Source organism: Pempheris klunzingeri, chromosome 4 (genome assembly GCF_042242105.1).
Source record: "Pempheris klunzingeri isolate RE-2024b chromosome 4, fPemKlu1.hap1, whole genome shotgun sequence".
NCBI classification, from domain to species: domain Eukaryota; kingdom Metazoa; phylum Chordata; class Actinopteri; order Acropomatiformes; family Pempheridae; genus Pempheris; species Pempheris klunzingeri.
In genome coordinates, this window is record NC_092015.1 from 28,042,212 (window position 1) to 28,063,020 (window position 20,809).

Here is a 20,809-nt window from a genome sequence, read left to right on the forward strand (position 1 = left end):
TCGTGGTTCTTTTTGTTTTCTCTAAAGTGTTTTAATTCTTGTAGTTATGATTGAACTTAAATAGCATCAACACTGAAACTAGATGCATGACGGAGATCTGTGGTTAGAGAAGCTGTGACATCCCTGGGGAGCCGGCTTCAGCCTGCTATAAAGCAGTCAACCCGCCACTTTGATTTTCTTCCCTTAAACTTTATGATATAATCCAGATTAGCAGTATGCACTGGGAGAAATGTAAGTACAACACGTCATTGGTCTTTTATTTACATTAGACACAGTAAGTGTACAATCCTGATCAATCCTGATCAGTTATCGCAGACTGTGCTACATTATCTTATAGAAAAAGGATTATTTTTAATTTGCATCGTTTCACTGAAAGAGCAATAGAAGGTTTGTAAAATTTAAAACAAATACTGCTTGTGTTAGTGTATATTACTTTTTATACCACTTAGAAGAGGTCAACACAATTAACAGTATGATAAGTTTAATATGATTCCGTACGATTGTCTTGTAATACAGACAACTGTTGACAGTTTTACAATAATAGCCACATAGAGTTTTGTAGATCAGGGTTATTGTTGGCAGACAGAATTTGATTTCGCTTAACTTTGAATGCTTAACTTTGCGCTGCTGTGGTATTTTGGGCAGATTGTAATTAATTCTCCTAACTAATTTGACTGTCTGCTTGTAAAGCCCAAACTACAGGATGGATCCGCCCAGTGATCCTCCCAATATAATGTACGACATGTCAGTCAGAGCAGTGACTCAGTGAACAGTGACTTTCAAGTCAGGAGTTTAGGGATTTCTTTCTCCTAACAGAAGGAGGCCACATGACAACTTTTCCAATTTTGAACTGTTTCAGGGTCAGTACTGAAGCTGTTGTGTCTGATTCTTTTTGGAAAGAGGAAGGTGATCATTTGGAAGTTGCCTGCCTGTTGCTATTGGGCTGTAATCTTGATATGCAAAATGGTAGCAGGCCTGTAGCACAGTAAAATACTCCACAGCTGTGGAGCTTCCTCTTTTTGATTGGTTTAAGTCCCTGTGCATGTGCCGTGGTGATTGTTTATCAGTGTGTGTTCATGTGTGATTGTTGAAAACAGACAGAGATGAAAGACAACAACACTACCTCTTCATCTGATCTCACAGTAATACTTACTTCAAGGATGCATTTTTAACAGTCTTTCACTATAAAATGCCTTTAAAATGGACATAGTAAAGTGCTAGATTTTTCTGTCCAAATGTTTCCAGTAGTAGCAACAAGGAAAAGCAGATTTATAACACCTGTAATAATAAAATCATCTTTTGTCCTCAGTCTCACTACATTTCGTAAGCCAGGCTCGATCCAAATGTGTTACCAGTTACCAACAAAATAAATAGTGCTGGTCAACATCTCTGCTAAATTAATGTTGACTCGTAGAGCATGTAACTGGTGCCATGAGCGCTCTGCACTATTGCTGTTGTAAAGCACTTTTTGTGATAAGCACCACGCCCGTTTGCAGCACACCATCAAACTCTTTGCTGGAAATCTTATCAAACAAACAAACTCCTGCAACACTAGAACTGCTCTTGTGTCTCTGCAGGGACCACGTCCACGATGGCACACCAGCGCCTGCTGTTTTTTAGTCAGTATGTGATGATCTGTACCATTTTGAAAACATTTCTGCATACCATCCAATTTCAAGTAAAGAGAGGAAGGAAGAGTTTGAGTTAAGTAGAGTTTTTATGCTCTATACTGTAAATGACAACATGTAAATAACTTCATTAGCTAGCTAGCTACAGTGGATAAAATCGGACAGTCACAGCTTTTATTTTGGCCAACAAAACTGATGGGAAGAAATGAGAAGCTTGCTTTTGTCTTTTGACTTGATGAGGTATAGCAACAGTAAATAAGGAGAGGTGGGGCTCAGCGAACGGTCAGTTGTGTTTCCCGTCCCTGTTTCTGTTAAGCATCATGGACGTCTGTCCTGATTGTCTGGAGAGGCCACTTAGCCTGTCTGACCTGCAGAGACAAATCAGCCAGCAGCAGATAGGAATCTGGACGATACACTGTCAGGACACCATCGGCCTGACATCAGAGGTTAAGTAGAGGGCAGAAACAGTCTGGACCCTCCCTGCCCCATCACTGGGGGAGTGATGGGAATAACGCTGGCCACTGGGAGGAGCGTCTCATTGTGGAGAAAATGGGCAGAGTGTCTCCAGCCTTTCACATGTGATCATATACTGACACACACAGTACAAAGTACAATTTGGTCAATTCAGCATGGACATGGTCTGTGATTATTTCTCAGACAGACTTACTTTTTATGCAGCATGTGCTTTATTCTTGTGTTTCTTCAGAAAATGTTTGCTAATGTTAAACAATCAAGTGGAGTATTCCTAAAAACATTATGTGCTGGAAGAAAAGATATGTTGAGATTCAGGAAAACATTACAGACACCAAAACAACGACACTGTTAGATCAGCCTGTTTGTACAAGAAGTAGAGCTTCCAGTGTGGCTGTAAACTACTGTACAGTGTAACAAAGGAAACTTGGGGGCTTAATCGCAACAAATCCATCCAAAAAGAAATGTCCAGGACTAATGCATTAGGTTTTGTTTATGTCCGTTCATGTTGGCAGATATTTCCCACCAGTAATGATACCAAACACCGAGGCAGGAATGACAAAGGATGAGACACTCCTCAGTCTGAAGGATTTAGTTGACTAACTAGACAAGAGCTCATTTTTCTTAAACATCTTGCACAGCTTTGCAGCTTGGCCTCAGAGAAACTAAAACGGGTCTCCCTGAAGATGACGTATTATCAGAGCAACAACTGAACTTGTGACCCCTTACTATCATGTAGCCTGTCAGTCTAAGACTGATGTGAGTGTGTCTACATGTGTGTGCAATTTGCATTTCAACATTGGAGGAAAGATCTACCAGGAACGGCTGAAAATCAGTTATCAGTTATCGTCAGAACCCAGAGCAGTGGTATGTTGTCCATGGTACTCCTTAATGTACTGCAGTAAAAAGCAACATGTGTGCTTTTATCCTTTTAAGTAAGTCAGATGAAATGAAGACACTATAATGAAGATTGTCTAATGAAAGTCTCTTGAGCAGTTTACTAATCTGTGCCAAAGAACACTTCATAAGAGTTGGTGAGTACTCAACCACATGTAAACTGGTAGTTTAACTGCATTCTGCAGTAGCTTGCTGGTAGTTTACCTACACAGTCATATTTGCATAGTGATTCAGCTTGAAAACCAATGCTATTTCTATTTTTTACTGACGTAGCTGCAATGTGCTGTGATGTTTGTTACGTTTATTACAAAAATAGACTACAAGACACATTATGCTTGCTGTCCACACCATGCAATGTGAATGGCAGTGTCAGTCTGTCTCTTGTCTGGTCAGTTGGTTCAATCCACCACTTTGGTCCAGACTGAAATGTCTCAACAACTGTGAATTTTCTGACAGGATTTGTAAGATTTGACCAGACATTCATGGATATAACTTCAGGAGAGCATACACAGTATCGCACAACATAGAAAACCTGTAGACAGATTAGTGTATTTTAGAATTATTCAAAATAGTTAGTTAAGTAGAGTAGTTTATTAACTTACATGCCACAGTAAAAACATCTAAAACAGCTTTGCATGATCAAATAAAAAAAAGATGGAAGGATGGGGGTCCAAGTCAGAGTGATGAAGATTCATGGTGAAGATCACTTTTCTCAGTGCTTTCTCAGGTGACTCCACCTGGCTGAGGCACTGAGGCAGGGACCGGAGGACTGAGTGGAGGGGGGGGGGGGATGGATGCTTGGATCAAATTCTGTCTTTTTTGCACAGATATGAAGCATAGTGACTGACGGATGGTTAGAGACATCACGCTACCACAAACACTTCCCTTGAAAAATAAAACTGATTGAATAGTGACCTGTAGCCTTTTGGTCTTTTTGGGTTTCATGAGAGCTGTTGTGGTGCATGTACGGACAGTGAATGATCCTCCATCTGCAGAGAACTCACGCTGCAGGGCTCTGGGGCATAATGTCCTAACTCTCAATGACTCTGTAGCCTTGGGCTGTACTAACCGATGGCATTTTCTGCAGATTCACATGTATGGAACTGTTGTTCTGAGTTTATACAAGAGGGCCCCTCTCTGTCAGACCAGATTTCTCCTAATGCTTATACATACAGGAAGTAAGCATTTGGATGCACTGGGAGACCGTTTAGCCTGACGCGTCTGTCAGTTTGGCTTTCACAGGGCGCTGTTTATCAGTAAAATATTCAAATGGACATAGAATAAGTACGTAAAGTTTTTATGGTGTTGTTGTTGCCTGGAAAAGACGATAAACTGTGACTGGCTCGCAGTTCATCAGTGTGCCTCCCTCTTTCTCTCTTTCTCTCTTTCTGTTCTGGCTTTTCCAGCACCACAGTCAGCACTGGCCAGGTCCAGACCGTACCAAGGTGTTCGAGTCAGAGACCCAGTCAAAGAGCTGCTGAGGAGGAAGAGAAGTTTGGAGCCGCACAGCGTCAAAGCAGCGCCCCCTGCTGTGGTGAGGACACCAGGACAAATGACTTTAACACACACCTACATAATGCTTTTTATCATATGCTATCATATTTTTCCAGCAGGTGCACATTCTATTTTTTACTCAGTAAAAAGTGATCAATGATCATCACTCTGAATTCTCCAGCATATATTTACACAGTTACACATTTTACACATAACTAATGTTTCACACAAGTTCTGGTAATATCCGTTGGCTCTCCACCCTTTCCAAAGAAAACTTCCCATAGCGCGTCACAAACGCTGAGAGCACATTCTTCTCTGTACCTTTATCACAGCATCATTTGTCATTAAACAAATAAAAAGCACAGGATTTACTGTAGCAGCAGTTCCAGTGTGTAGCAATGATTGCTTAGGATTATGTGCTGTGCTGGACTGATCAAACATGTCAAGCCTGTGCTTTGTGAGATTTTCAGATGCTGAGAATTTACTGAAAATGTAGAGTCAGTGAAACTTAAAGAATAATATAAAGTACAGAAAAAGAGCAGGATTGCTTTGAAATGTATTTGTCTGAGAAATAAAAGCACAAACATTTCTTGTGAGGACTTCTTGACAGGCACACGGGACAAGTTTGCCCTCAGGGATCTTTGCCAGAAAGACTTTCTGACAGAAATCCGACCCTCTTCCTCCAAGGTTGGGGTTGGGAGTTAGGTTTGCCTTCAGGGCTTTCCTGCAGAAAGCCCTGAAGGCAAACTTGTCCCGTGTGCAGCTTGATTTCTAACTAAAATCAAGTTCAGGAACTTTTTTCGGAGGGGTTTTCATGACAAACACATGAGCCTATTGTCTGTTTCCTCCTTAACGTACAGTCAAATAACGTCCAAGTAACATGCTGCACTACTAATAACTCCTCCTATATTGCGTCGTGATCATTTAGTCTCCAGGCTGACATTCTTCACTTGTCATGTAGATGAATAGAGTCACTCCTCTTTATGCTTTCTGTAACTGCAGAGATCAAAAGAAATGCACAAGGCTGAACAGTCAGACTCATACTGTAATGTTGGATGTAAAAAGTGAACTCAGCACAACAGGTGTAGATTTTTTTGTGGGGAATACTTTTGCCATCTTGAACATTTTCAAGAGCTGAGAGAAAAGGGCCCCGTGGGTCCATCAGGATCCGAGCAGTCAGGGAATCGGGCCTATCCCAGAGCGAAAGGGGGATTTTCTCCTTATATAATCCAGGTGTTTTTCCATGACAGTTACAGCCATTCCCTGCATGGCTCCAGGGCTGGGCACACAGCCCTATGCAAATTAACTTGCTGCCTTGCCAAACTGCCCTCCCACTTGCTATTTATTAAGCCTGCCAAACCAGGAAAAGACACACACACACACACACACACACACACACGCAAGATATGTAATCTTTCAGTAGGTAACAGATAATCTTTCCCTCTTCTTAACATCTGCTTACTCTAATTTTATAAGCAGAAGTAACTTTTGTTGTGCAGTGTTTACCTTTGAGTTAATCCAATATTCCCAATTACTGTAACACACATTCATCTGGATATGTTAAAGGAATACTTCGTAGTCTCTGTGAAAGTTGTGCTTGCCCTTTCTTGTCAAAAGTTAGATAAACTACCGCACACAGTCTGTGTATCTAATATCTATTTGATCACAACATATCAGTCTGTCTGATCCTCACCAGGCACGTTGTGATCTAGTAAATAGAGACATTGTGCGTCCCTCTCATTGTTTCCAGGTTGCGCTTTTCTCTGATGCACCTGTGAGTGTTTTTTCCAAACAAGAGTTAGATGGGGAAACGCCACGCTCACGCCATATGTAAAGATAAGAACTAGAAGTGGAACTACTTCTTAATGGGAGATGGCAGGTTGGTACGGTGATTACCTCTGTCGCCTAACACCAACAAGGTTCAAGCTTTGTGGAGCTGGATGGATTTCTTTCCGGGGCAGAGTTACTATCAGGAGCATCTACTGTTTGCCATGGCAACCTCACCGTGACGACAAAACTCCTGGAAATCATAGCATGTATTTCCAAAAATGCTGACCTATTACTCCACTGCACATTAGCCATTACTGTAAGTGCAATGACATTAGCTGTAGTTAATAAAGGCTCAGTTCAGCCAAATGATTAAACACAATGTTTCTTACTTACCTCTGGTGGGATTAACACCAAGCAGACAGTCTTGGTTTCACTGGCCCAGGTTTAGAATATGACCCTGTTGCTCTGGATGATCTGCATTTGGATCTGCATTACTTTCTGTTTCCTATGAAAACTGCTAACAGTGAGGTCTGTGGATTATCCACAGTAATAGCGACTATAATCCCGGACAAAGGTCTTACTGATGATGCTTTTTAAATGTAATTTATCATTTCATTCAGCAGATATCTCAAAATAGGACAAATAATACATACCTCTGTATAGAGCTCTGTACCATCCCATTCCTCTGTTTGGGGTGAACTGACCCTTTAACTACACATTCTCACTCTACATCAGTGGTCTTATTGTTGCAGGTTTGCTGAGCCTGATATGAAGGGCAGTAAACTCACATAATGTTATTGCTCTGCTTTGGGATCCTTGAATTTGCCTCAGCATCTTGTTAAAGTGCTCTCAGCTTACAGCTACACACACTCTGCACGTCCCGTACTGTAATTGGTATTAGATCTGTTAATGTCGGTAAAGATGAATCACAACTCATTGTGCTTTTATCAACCAAAGCTGAAGGAGGAAAACAGGTTTCAAGGAACAACTTCTGAACATTTGTGCCATTTTTTTTGTTCTTTGACTCTCCAACATCTCTTGATAAATCCTATCAGCCTCAGCACTTGAGTCAAAGGGACATTATAGGGGTTTAGTCATCGTGTAGTGAAAGAGCACTTTCACCCCCCGCTGTGACAATAACCAGCTCATCAGTAGGCCTACCCCTGCAGCCGTTCAGGCATGTGACAGCACACGCCCTGCTGCCTCTGAACATGCCCCGCTCACTGACTGCAGGCAGTGAGTCAAGCAACGCCTGGACACTGACACTGGCTGTCAGCACTGTCACTGCCTCTCTCATTCCTCTTTACTGTTTCCTCAATACACATTCCTTTACTGTACCACTGTTAGGACCATACAGGAGCAGCATGTTGGAGGCAAAGCATTAGAAGTGTTTGGCTGTTATTTATGCTTTTAGGAACCACAGCGACAATCTGCCTTCACTCCTCATTTAAACCAACTTCTTGCCAAGATTCAGTCCACTGAATGATCCCTCCACGGCATTCGAGATCTAAAAATTGACATCTGCTTGCATTTAAAGCTCATTCTTGACCTCAGAGTCAGCAGTTGGCGAAACAATCTCACCATAAGGTTCATTAGGTTCAATAAACCATAATGCACTGCTGTCACAGACTCTGTCAGCCACATTTATAATCTTAACAAACAGACTCAATTGTTCTGAGGCTGTATTACAATTTTTCTCTCCACCTACAATGTGTCTTTATTTATATTTGGCTGCTGAGAGGCATTGTGGGAAATGTAGGAAATTATGAAAGAGATTTGGGGAAAGTAGATGTAACAGAATTTTATGTCACCAAGAACAAATGAATCAAATTATTACAACAACATTATGACAACAAAAAAGAAGCTCAGCTTCACTCAACTCCACTTCCTGCTTTGTCTGAGCTTTCAACAACATCAGTTAATCGTCTTCCCAATATACTTTCATCTGGTGGAGTTGGACTCCACCCTTTCTCTTTGAACAATTTCAACTGGTGTAAGACTGGAGTAAGACAACTGTGTCCGTTGTGCCTTCAGGGAATTTGGTATCTATTGAGGCAATCTGATCAATCTTAAAGTTGCGGCTCCAGTAAATTGGGGTTTGTGGGGTGGACTGTGGAGGTAAATCAGCATAAAAGCATCGAGGTTTATCATTTATTATATGACTTCAGGTTCCTTGTGAACGGAATTTGTCTCCTATTGTTGTACAATAATATTTATCTTCAACCCGTCTGTGTTTTGTGCATTACTTAATGTTTGCAGGTAATGATACAGCAATGATACGTACAGCACAGCAGCAAATAACCATCCATGTGAGTTAGATGGTTTAACCAGCTCTGTCCCAATGGTAGAAACATTTACAAGGTTTAGCTTGTGGTTTATGTATTCTCCCTGGTTTGTATTTTAACTTGTGGACAAAAGATCCATTTATATATATCTTACATATATCTATATATCTTATATTTCACAGTTTTAAAATGCACAACGATGCTAGAAAATCTCACTAAATTCAGCTAAGACAGCTGATTTTTCCACAAGACAAACTCTTCAAGACTATACCTGTATGTGAATGTGCAAACAAAGTCTTGGATGTATCTCTAACACACACACACACACAGCCACACGTTAATTATAATCTTGACTCAGCTGCTGTTCACACCTGGACTTGATCGGTACAAGTATAAATACTGCATATTTATATATCAACATAAGCATGTGATGAGTTGTACGTTAGCAATATGCAATTACAGTTTTACTGCGAGTTACTGATACACTCAACTCACTTTTTTAATTTCTATCTTTTTTTTTAGGATGTGGCCGCACACAACATCCAGTCATCATATACACAAGGTACAGGTTTATTCCTGACAGCTGCGTCTGAGTGTTAGCAGACACATTTATCAAATTGATTCCTGTAAGTAAAGGCCATGTGCCTGAGCCTGTCTTCAAACATTCACACTCACACTTCTCTTTGAAAATCAGGCATCTTTAGCTCTGATGTTGCCGGCGGCTCCCCTGCTGAGCTGCAGACTCCAGTCAGTGATGGAGGGCTGCAGTGTGCAGGATGGAAAGCTGCGCCCATCGCCACCAGCGCCGGCCTGCAGCCTGCTATGACACCCTGGCCTTCATCTGACTACAACCAGGACCGCTCTGCTCAGGCTCTGGCCTACTCAGCCACCCCCACCCTCACTGCGGATGTGTACATGCAGACCTTGTGTCCCAGCTACACCATGCTCACCTACACCCACACACCACTGCTCACTAACTTCGGGGTAAGAAACAACCATGTGGGTGAACATAATTGTGCTTTAAGTTTTACCAGGCAGTGAGTACAGTTTCTCAGGCAGACCTCTGTGCCACCTTGAAGACAACTTCCACCTTGGCAGATCCCAGCCTATTGCTCCACTCAAAACTTCTAACTAGCTTCAAGCTCTTTAGTATCAAACATCCCCAGTAAGCTTAGAAACGTTGGTGTTGATAAGTGGTACGTTCATCCCCCACAGTAGATGTGGTCAGCTTGACTTCACAGCAGTTCCACTGGATTCGAAGGTTGACCAGTTGTCATGACTACAAAAGCACCAAAATGTTTCTAAACTTTCCAAACAGCATAATCCACTAAAATCAGCTGCTGTTTTATTGGTAGAGCTTGTTGAGGGCACATGTCCAATTCAGGGAAAACACTGCCCCATCCCTGAACATCTCTTCTCTTTTGTATCCTTTTGCTAACAGGTTTTTCACATTTGTCGTTTTTTCAGACCATTCCTGTGGCCCCTGCACCAGCCTCCCTCCCTCAGATGGAGTTCCCAGACTCTGGGCTGGCCTACCTCCCCTGGGCGCAGCCCCTCACCACCATATCGACCATGGCCAACCCGGGGGTCCAGTTTGCGCCTGGCCCCGCAGCCCTGCCTGGGTCACCTCTGGTCCACATGCCCTTGTCCATGTCTTTGACCACGATGATCCCTCAGCTGGAGGCTCAGGGTGTGGATGCCCAGCCTCAGACACTGGAACTCCCACAGCGCTCAGACCACCAGCTGGACCACGAACCACAAGGCCCATCTCTGGATGAAGATCCAGGGGTAGAGGCGGAATCACCGAGCCTCCTGGATAAAATTCTGGAAGATCAAAAGGATGATGGCGAGGAGGACAAGGACTCGTTCAGCAGCTCGCTCTTCGTTCCAAATGTCTGAAAATATGACTGTAGAGAGCAGTTTGTTTGTTACTCAGGGGCCACAATATAGGATCATTTGGGTTAACTACAACTTGGATCCTAATTTTAGAACTGTGGCCATAATTTCTACTGATCATGAGGACTGTAATCCAAATCCCAGGCCCTTAAATGCCCCAAAGTGGCAGTGTGACACATTAGGGACACTCACCACTAAAGGACAACTGAGTGATGAGACCTTTTCTTGAATTTGTTAGTTGATATGACATGGTACATGTCCCTAAACAAAAAGGTTGCTAATCACAGCGTTAGATTAAACTAATGGACTTAAAGCAGACGTAGTGTCAGTTTGTGGAGCAGCGATACTGACTTTGTTCCTGGATTTTGACAGTTACCAGAATTAGCTTTAATGTTGTTAGTTACACGGTTACTACTGTTACTGATGCAATTCTGTTGTTTTATACGCAGGTTTTTTTTTTTTTGCATAATTAATTTCAGTATTATTTAATGCTTGTGTGTTACAGTGTAATGTATATTTGTCCTGTAAATTCTTATGAGCCTTTTGGATGTTTTAAGGCTTTTTTAATGAATGTGTAAGATAGTGATGCTTCTCTTAACCTATTATTTGATTTACATCAGCTGTTTCCCTTTTGCAGCAAAAATGTAACACCATTTACCTCCTCGTGGCCTGAAATGTTTGCCTTTGTTGTAAAATCTGTCATTAATGATGTTGGGGATACATTTGAATTAAACAGGGTCACGTTGTAACAGAACCCGTCACTTTGGTAGGCGGTAGTGTCTCTGGCTTTTGGTGAGTTACATAAATGTTATTTTCTCACTCAGCATAAAGTCAGATGAGGAATCCTCTATTGGAAACAACCCAACTTCTCATTTTCAAGGTGTTTTCAAGTTTTAGCCCCATTGTGCTTTTGCAGCTTCATTTTCATGTAGGAGTCCTCTCTCTTGCATACACAAATAAAAGAAGTTTGTATTCACGGATATGTAGTCTTTTAATAAAGAACCTGAAGTAGACAAGTAAACAACAGTAAGCAAGAACCTGAAAAATGAGCCTGTGTCCTGCACTGCTGGTTTTACTAGCTGATGATTTGTATCTAACCAATGGAAGAGCTCAGATCAAATCAATCAAATCAAAGACTTTATTGTCACATGCTCAGCAGTTACATAAAGCAATCACTGGCAGTGGAACTCTTGTGTCTCTGGTTCCCGGTAACACTGCTGACAGTATCAAAGAAAAACACACCAGCAAGTAAGTAAGTAATATAAATAAGGTATATATAACTAAAAAAATACTAAATAAATACGCTGGCTTCATGCTGGTGGGAGCTGACCAGGAGCAGAAAACAGATTATGGATTTCAGAATGCTGTTATGGATTATGTTAGACTATAATCTGTAAGAAACAATAATCTTCACAGACAGCTGCTCTGACCCCTAACAAATAAGACATTGTAGATTGATCCCACTTTGCCTCATATTTCTTGCCTCCCAAAGCAAACTGAAACTAGAGTGACTTGTTATACATTAGGCCTCATTCATACACTGCTGGCTGATTGACACTAATGTCTGCAGGAGCAAACTACAGATCTTCCAATTTGTGCACAACCTCAGCCGCACAAGATACATGTTTAGTGAAGAGGGGAGAAAATAGGTATAATAGCATATAAAACGTACTCAAGACAAATGAACAAGTATGAAAAATAAAAAAGATTAATAAATGATGTCATCTTCTTGTGACTGTTTGGTACAAAGCACTGAGTCTTCATTTTTTTCCAAGCATTGAACTCCGTCTTTCTTTAGTTGCAGTTATACCATTATGCCATTTGGAGCCGCCAATATGCTAACATGGCTGAGGCAGCGCTAAATGTTGTTTCTGTCTATAATTTTTCTTTCATTCCGGCTGTTTAAGGTGAAGAAAAGTGAGATCCAAGGCTTCTCCCTTTATTAGTTACAGCAGAGTGCACTGAACTGTCTCAGAGTGTGCTGTAGGAAGAGGACTTTGCCCCGGTGCTCGTGTTTGCTCTCAGCCACCCTGTTGACTGTTATCATTAAATGGCCCATTAACAAGGCCTCCAAGTGTCAGAGATTTTTCCCCAGGGGAAACTGACAGCAAGAGAGGGGCTGCAACTCAAATATCAAATCCCACACCTGGAAAGCCCTGCGATTTCATCACGGGGGAGAAAATGTGACCTGCTCATGTGATGGGAACGTGAGGAGAAGATGACTTTGGCTCTGTTTTCTCATGTGTAAATGTTGCGTAATTCTCAAGTCATTAGAGGATTTGTATGAACTCCAAGAGTTCTGTGTCAGTGTTGATGTGCGCAGCATTTGCACATAAAAAACGTTTTCATGTGTATCACCCATCATCCATCTGCTCTCTATGACTCTTGGCATATTATGTATCTGATGACTCATTCAGTGAGTTTGCTCACTTTGGTCCTTTTTATTTGAAAACTGAACTCCAGCTGCCCCGTGGATCAAAGACAGTGCAGTTGGTCCTCTGCTGCCTTGCTGACACAGCTTACAATGTCTCCTAAGAGTGCTTCAGAAACATAACTGGCGCTGAAAGGTAATGTCATGTGTGACACTTTGCTTATAATTGCTTGTAGGTTCTCAGTCCAGTCTTTCTCCTCCTCCTTTCAGTGCTTCAACTTAACAGTTTATTCTATCTTAAAGGCAGGGCTTTAGTGTTTTTACAAGAGCCGTGTTAAATATTTGGGCCACGAGGCATTGCAGCAACATGCCCATGCAGCAGCTTTGATAGCACACAGGGGCGGGCCTTGCCAGGGTTTACCATGGAAAGGTTGTGCCCCGGGGTCTCTGGGAATCTGTCACTCCAAGGAGGCTGAGAACATACGTTTCACAGGGGTGAAGCTGATAATTGTCCTACCTAGGGCGTCTCTGCGTTATGTTCGACTGTGACCTGGTGTAACAGTCACAATACAGTCAATATGGCATTACTGCAATACCAAATAGTACCACAAGGTGGTGCCTCCCTTCGTTTTGCTATAATGTCTTAAAGTTCAGAGTTGTGCACATGTTGCCACTATACCACATCAGTCCATGTCCGGGAGAGATAGCTCTCATCAGTAGGGAATTGGTGCAGGTTGTGCCGACAATATTCTACTGCTCATGTATGATTAGTGGAGACCTGGCACGGTATGGTCCATGTTAAGTACTGTAAAATAAAGTAGCAGCGTGGAAATCTCCATTCCTTTTCCGTTGACTCTCTGAGCTAATCTGCTAACCCGGGGCTTCTGCTAACTAGTATAAGTAGCTAGCTCGTTCCACCTACACCGCCAGAGCTGGACAGTTTAGTTAATACTAAAACTTTCATCAGAAGCACTTTCAAAAGCAGCCAGGTGCTTTGCGCTGCTTGAAATCCACAATGGAAGCTGCAGCCTGGCTGCATCCATTGGTGTATAATGAGACCTGGACACAGCGTTGCATCAAATTGGATCAAATTCTGATGGTGAAATGAATAATTTTGCAGCAGTTGTGACTGTCAAGTCTATGGAAAAAAGTCTGTGGGCCCATTAGTATCGCGTGAGGGACACCATTGTTGTAATTACACAGTTTGACCACTGTGTAAAACTGGCTTCAGAGCCTGGCAAGCTTCATGGGGGCTTGGCTGCATCAAGCGGCACAGAGCAGATGAGCCACACAGGAAGTCAGACATAGAAACGGAAAAGAGAATCAGGTCAATTTTCAAAATGAAACACCCCCTGCAGACTTTTGATTGCATATCATCATCTTAGAAGTGAAGGAACACTTTCACTTTAGCTTACTGACTAACTATGACTAACACATTTTAAACAGACGAAATATGAAACATAGCCTGCTTGCTCATGTTAGAAGCAAGAAAATCGAGGAAAAACATCAAATCAATCAAAACCTGAGCAAATCAACTATAACTTGCATTTATGGAGACTCATTATATTGTCTTAATATGCTGCTGGATTTAGAACTGTGTGACAACGAATCTCCCTAATCTGATCTAAACCCGTGGAAACATAGTTTACGTGATTGTTTAATATAACACTGATGTAGATTTCTTGGCTGAAAGATGGACTGGAATAATTATGGATTATTTCAGTAGGAGGCTTTTATTTGTCATCATTTTCCCAGTGAAGTTTTTAATGTGCTCTACTGGCTGTGATTAAGTGTAGAGAAATGGAGACTGTGACTGTAGACTGTTGAAAAACAAACGATGGAGGTCACTCAGAGTCCTGAATTTGGTAACAATTTGATTTGATTTATTGACACACAGTCTCATTGCAAGGTCCGTTTAGCAGCTGCTCAGGAGTGTTTGAATGCATCACACGATGCACACATTTTTCAGAGCACTTTTTTTATGGGTGTTAGCAAAATGAAATTTTAAACGATTTCATGACAACCAGGCAAGCTCCATCTGGTAAGGAAGATGATGTGAAATGATTGAAAGCTCCAGAGCAGCACAGTTTGATTTGATTTTTTAAAAAATAAAATGTAATAAACCTTGATGTGAGTATTTAATTGGCCAATGTTGTCTCCATAGCTGGGTTCATCTGCTGAGGGGTCCTGGGACAAAAAAGGAGCTGTTGGACCCCCTTTAACCACCCATTTCTCCCCCTCTCTCTGCAATGTATTTCTTTGCTTGCATTCATATCAAGATTATTAGTCTCCAGACTATGCACCATATACAGTGAGCATAAAATCAGGTGCATTATTTAAAGCTAAAGCTAATGGGCCCCTCTTCAAGGCAGGCCCTCAACATCATGTAGACAAAGCAGGATCCATGTAAAGGCCTTTATCATGGTGTGTCATCTACTGTTTTCTTTAGGACATATTTCCATCTCAAAGTTACGGTTATCAAAAGGATCTTGTCTTGTGTCAGGTTACCACAGAGATCAAATTTATGGTAAGAGAAAAAAACTGACTCACTTCCCAACTTAAATGGTGAAGAGTCCTTTCCTTCTTAAGTGTCGGTTAATATCTCAACTCCTGTGCCATCACATCAATCTCAAGCACCTCTTTCACACTTGATTACTAAGTGAGTAACAAGATTGACATTTTATGATGTATTATCATAAAATTATCATGTATTATGATGTATTTCACATAATATTACGTCATTTTACAAGCAATGCTTCAACAGAATGTATTGGTGATGCAAACTGACAAGTCTGACGGGCTGCAGGTGTGTGTTGTTGTATTTGTGTGTGTATGTTTGGGGCAGAAAGGCAGTAATACTTGCCCAACTGGCTTTTAGCAGGACACATCTAAAAAAAATGGGATCTGAAATGACCTAAAATAGACACATACATGTCAGAAATGTACAATTGTGGCTCCAAAAAGACAAAAAAAATTGCCAGGTTTTTAGAATTTGAAGGAATGATTTGACAAGTACACCGTTTCCCTTTGTTTCCGAGGGTTAGCGGAGAAGATTGATATATCACACTTACGTTTGTCTGTTAAATATTTGGCCACAGCCATGAGTCGGTTAACGTAGCTTGGCATCAAGGAATAAGGAGGAAACAGATAACTAACTATGTACAAAGGTAAGAAAATGTTCCCTACTAGCACCTTTTACCTCACTCAATCATTGTTTTAATCTACAGAAAAAAGTGAAGTGGATTCTTTTTTGATGCTGGGCTATTTTCTTGGATGGGATGGGCACATAACCTCCCATAAAATTGTCTTTTTTACATTTTTTTATGCATTAAGTAAAATGATTGTTACTTTTGGTCAATGCCAGGCTTCTTCTTCTCCTGTTTCCAGTTTTTATGCAAAGCTAAGCTAAACAACTGCTGCTTCATATTTAAGTCCAGATACATGAGTGCTATCAGTCTTTTCATCTTACTCTTGGAAAAAAAAAAAGAGAATAGGAGTATTAGTATAGCAGACTCTTCTCCTAAGGGACCTGTGCATGATGCCTTTATATAAACAGATGTCCACTGACAGGTCTCTGCGAAGTGCAGTGCAGGAACTCCAAAGTCAATACAGAGCCTGGGACTAAAAATAGAGACAACATGTATTTGACAGATGCTACCAAAAAATGCCAGGGTTAGATGGGTTTGTACATGATACTGAAATCATACACCAGCTTGCCAAAGGGTTTCCTAAAAGCCCAGGGGGCTTGAAAGTTCTGCACATCTTGTGCAGATAAACGTGCCAATCATCAGCTATTATTATTGTTTTAACATGCACATTTATCTTGGTTTTCATCTTTGAAGAAAAATAGCCTTCTGCACAACATCACCAGCAATAGTGATAGTGGAACCACAGCAGTCATGCCGAGGCCTGTTCTTCCTGCTCAGCTCTCAGACAACGCTTAATGTGCAGGTTAGCCTTGAACAGTCCAAGATGCCACAAATCAAGATAGCAGGCTGCAAATGGAAAGGCGAGAAAGTCTGGAGTCTGTATGTTATTGTTTTCTCATAATCTGTCTTTTTTTTTTCAACTGTTCTCACATATAAATGAAACCTGTACAGTTGTACCACAGAGTGATGTGGTTAAAAAGAGTGATTATCCTCTGCTACTGTTATTTAGATGAATCTACGCATATCGTGATATAATTGTGTTCAGACTGCTTTTTCATTTGCCACAGCAGCGATCACAGATGATGCCAGTTAACAAACCGGTAACATACAGTAATAGGCATCACTTTCTTTGGAAAGAGCTAACAGAAAAAACAAAAGAGCTCTGACTAACTGATTACACTATAAATCCCTTATTGCTTATTTTTCTCTGCTGTTTATTCATATGAACTTTACATACGACTTTAATCATGTTGCTCATGTCACTATCTGACTTCAGGTGTGGTCACCCTCCACTTACCCTCTGTTTGGTGTGTAAATATAACTTTCCTGATACTTTCTCTGAGCGACTGCACAATGCATGACCTGCCAACCCAGGGTTAGTGATATCAGGCCTAGGTGTGTGTTGGGGTTTTGTACAGAGGACATGAATGAATGTACACAGGCCTTGATTTACTCAATAAAGAAACGCCCTCTGATATAAATACAGACAGGTGAAGGGTTCACTTATCAGCTGTTGCGAAATACAGAGTGATGCTATTTACAATATTCACCATCCACCTTTTCTTCGGGCCTGATAACATTTCATTTAGGTTGCCAAAGTTGAAAGGTACACTGGGAGCAAGTGTTTTCATATCCATATCATCCAGCAATTGGAAGATTGTTGTTAGCCGGCACCCATTTTCAATTTCATTGAAGTAGAAGAGCATTGATCCTGTTGCTTAAATATTAACAAGGGCAAAAGCAGCACTACGTCTATACACAAAGGATTTGATTCAATAAATGTGATCATAAAACTTCAAAGGAGTCTCATAAAGGTGTGCAGCTTGAGTGGCCTTACTGTATCGAAAGAAGCATCCAGTGTGATTGGAAGCATTAGTGCAGCTTTCAGAGAGTAAAGCAGATGTTCTGCGCTCTGTTATTACATTTATACAGCCGGAGCCTCGTGGTGGCACGAGTCATCTTCTTTTCTTCTGTAGGCTACAGCATGTGCAATTAACCCTCCAGAGTCTTGGGGTAAAATGGCCGTTTTTTACTACTTTTCATTTTACCGTAGTGTTTCCCATTAAAACTGTTTAGCTTGCCTTTCTTTGTGTTTGTGTCTTTGACGCCGACGGGCGGTCCGAGACTCTGAAGAGTTAAAAGGAGGCGGCTGATGTCGCCTGGAGCTGATATAAGGAGTAGGCTACAGAGGTCTGGTGAGCTCACCTCTTTCTAACTGCACATCCCCGGACTATTATTTTTTTAATTTGTATTGTACAAGCATGCCGAAGTAGTTACACTCCATATGAACGAATAATGCTGGAGCTTGTGAAAATTTGGTTTTGCTGCATTTTCTAACAGTTTGACAACCCTAACCCACTTTTGGGACTTCTCGTCCATGTTCGTTGGAAAGTTGATTAGTTAGTTTTCTGCTTTATGAAGCTTGTTAGATTTTATGATTCACTCACAAAATGTTCTTCTCTAGATGTTGAGAGAAAAAAGTCATAAAACAATGATTATTGTCCTAGTCAACGTGCTGAAATGTCGATACCAGCAAATAAAAAGAGGCGAGGCCTCCCTGTGGGAGTTTCACACTGATCAGGTGCTGCTAAGCCTGTGTAGGGGGATTTCCACAAGTGCCGGTTCAGCAGGAGCATGAGGGAACCTCGCCAACAGGTTCTGTGGACATCCTGCACACACACACACACACACACACACACAGAATCCAGTTTCAGGAATGAGAGCTAGGGGTGAGGAGCAGCCTTTGTTTTGTTCAGACTTGGCAGATTCAGCTGTGACCTGGGTTACATTTAAGGAAAGACTATCGGATACCGGCACCGATGAGCCCATCTGGCACCAGGGGTAGACACAAGTACACACTTGACACCTCAAATTCTTGGACAAAAAAACTTGATTTAACTTGCCATTTTAATGATATATGACAGCAGTGGAAAAATATTTGGCATACTTCTTTATCTATCTCATTATGAGTCATGATATTGAGCAAAAGCTTGGCACCGATTTATGTTTGTGCCTGTGCTTGATGCATGTGCAAATTTAAGTTAATGAAATACCACCAAGGTGATGATTGTCACGTAATCACTTTTATTGTGCTAACTTTAGTAATTAATACTGTTGTATGTCGTACATAACCACAATAAAATGCAACAATGCTATGCTACCAATACCAGGAAACAGTCTTGAGGGTATAATATTTACATACACATTGGCCACAACATAACACTACACCGCTCGTGTGTTATTGTAGTAGTTAAAATATCTAAACTTACATAGTAGCCTGCACAATGGCCTCATCTCCATGGAAAAGAGTCCATTATTTGGTGAAACTGCTGTCTGTGCATTGCATCTGGTGGCTGGAAACTGTAATGGTCACTTCCTCCAGTCTATGTGGGGGTTTTCTTGGCCTTGGCAGAGCAGAGCTCTCCACACTAGCTGCTACATTTGTAGCTGTTTCAATGAGAAACGTGCCGAACTTCTGCACGTGCAAAAGAAACCGTTTGCTTTGCTTTATCAGTTGAATACACATCTTCAAGAAACTGTATCAGCATATTAGAGTTTGAAACAACTGACTGTGGTAAAGCAGCTTTCACCATCCAGGGCACAGAGGTCGTACAGACAGACAGACAGACAGTTTGTCTTCATTTTGGAAACCAAGCAAGTCGTTTCGGTGAGTTTTGTATCACTGTTATCATGAGAGACATGAAGAAGAGGAACACTCAGGAATGTCATGGGTGACATCCTGCACAACCGTGTTGATCACATGTGCCATGCAACGGACAAACAGTTACTGCCACCAACGTGTCACGATGAAGTTGACTTGTTTCATTGGCTAATGTGTTGTGTAATGACACGTCTTACTTATGGGGACGAGTGTGGTAGAGCTAGTCTCTGCATATATGGCAAAACACACCCTCAATGGCCCACTGCACACACCAAAGGTATCATTTATACGGTCATATTGATCCTTCTTTTATAATAAATCCCTTCAGTGGAAGCAAATAAAACAAACAGATGCGTAACCCTCTCGACTTTTGTGACCCCTCTCTCCCCTCACAACTGGTGTACAGTCCCTTAGAGGTGCCATCATTTTTCAACGACCTTCACAAATCACTTAACACTATTCAGTGGAGCAGATTTCACTGCTGCTACAGTGAGAGGTTTACCACAGATGGATTAACCAAAAGCCTAAAAAGAATACTACAAGCCCATCAGAGTGCACACAGAGTTAACTTGTAATTATGTTAGTTATTATGTCAACCAAGGGAAGTAATCCAGAAAAACAGACTCAAGAGATTTAAAGAATAACTCACACACATAGCAACATATCTAATAGTTTTGCGGTTCAGTCAATGCCAGCCATGTTAAGGAACTGATCATTCGGATCCAATGGTCGTAGTTTGATTCGGTGCATAACAGAGCCGAAACTTTGACCAGACTGGAACAAGGATTCTGCTTGGCGAGTTAATCCACCCTCAACAAACACATGTGTGAACATTACGTTTGAGTTCAGCACATGAGGAGGAGGTTGTGCTGGAGGAGGAAGCTGTGGCAGCAGAATAACAGCTGTAATGTCTGCACTGCACACCTGCATGAATATGAATAGTCAGCTGATACACACCTTTACCTGCTGTACTTACTGTGGCTGTGCACACACCATTATCTCAGAGATTATTACTGGAATTTTAGATTGAAAAAAATTCTGGCCATTTTGTGTGACTGGATTAAAGCGGGTCACCGAGCAGCGCTCTGGGCTCGCAGGACTAAAGTCTCAAAACAATATTCAGGAGTCTACATGTACCTAATTTTTTGCTTGCTGTAATCGTTCCTCCTGCTCATACTCGGCCATTG

General features: G+C 41.5%; 1 protein-coding gene across 2 annotated transcripts; it reads left to right on the forward strand.

Moving 5' to 3' along the window:
• Positions 1 to 201: 201 nt before the first annotated feature.
• On the forward strand, positions 202 to 11,421 carry LOC139200196 (POU domain class 2-associating factor 1). 2 transcript variants are annotated; one of them, XM_070829435.1, is made up of 5 exons: positions 202 to 231; positions 4,403 to 4,530; positions 9,068 to 9,107; positions 9,240 to 9,544; positions 10,013 to 11,421. In XM_070829435.1, the coding sequence occupies exons 1-5, from the start codon at positions 216 to 218 to the stop codon at positions 10,442 to 10,444; spliced, it is 921 nt and encodes a 306-aa protein (XP_070685536.1). In that variant the 5' UTR covers positions 202 to 215; the 3' UTR covers positions 10,445 to 11,421. The 2 variants fall into 2 exon arrangements, with proteins under 2 accessions (XP_070685536.1, XP_070685537.1); XM_070829436.1 differs by having other exon boundaries at positions 9,240 to 9,529.
• The last annotated feature ends 9,388 nt before the right edge of the window (positions 11,422 to 20,809 follow it).

Bases quoted from the DNA above. Each gene is read 5' to 3' on its own strand.
- LOC139200196 (XM_070829435.1), top strand. The intron at 9,108-9,239 runs GTACAGGTTTAT...TTTGAAAATCAG, and splicing joins CCAGTCATCATATACACAAG to GCATCTTTAGCTCTGATGTT. The intron at 9,545-10,012 runs GTGGGTGAACAT...TCGTTTTTTCAG, and splicing joins TCGGGGTAAGAAACAACCAT to ACCATTCCTGTGGCCCCTGC.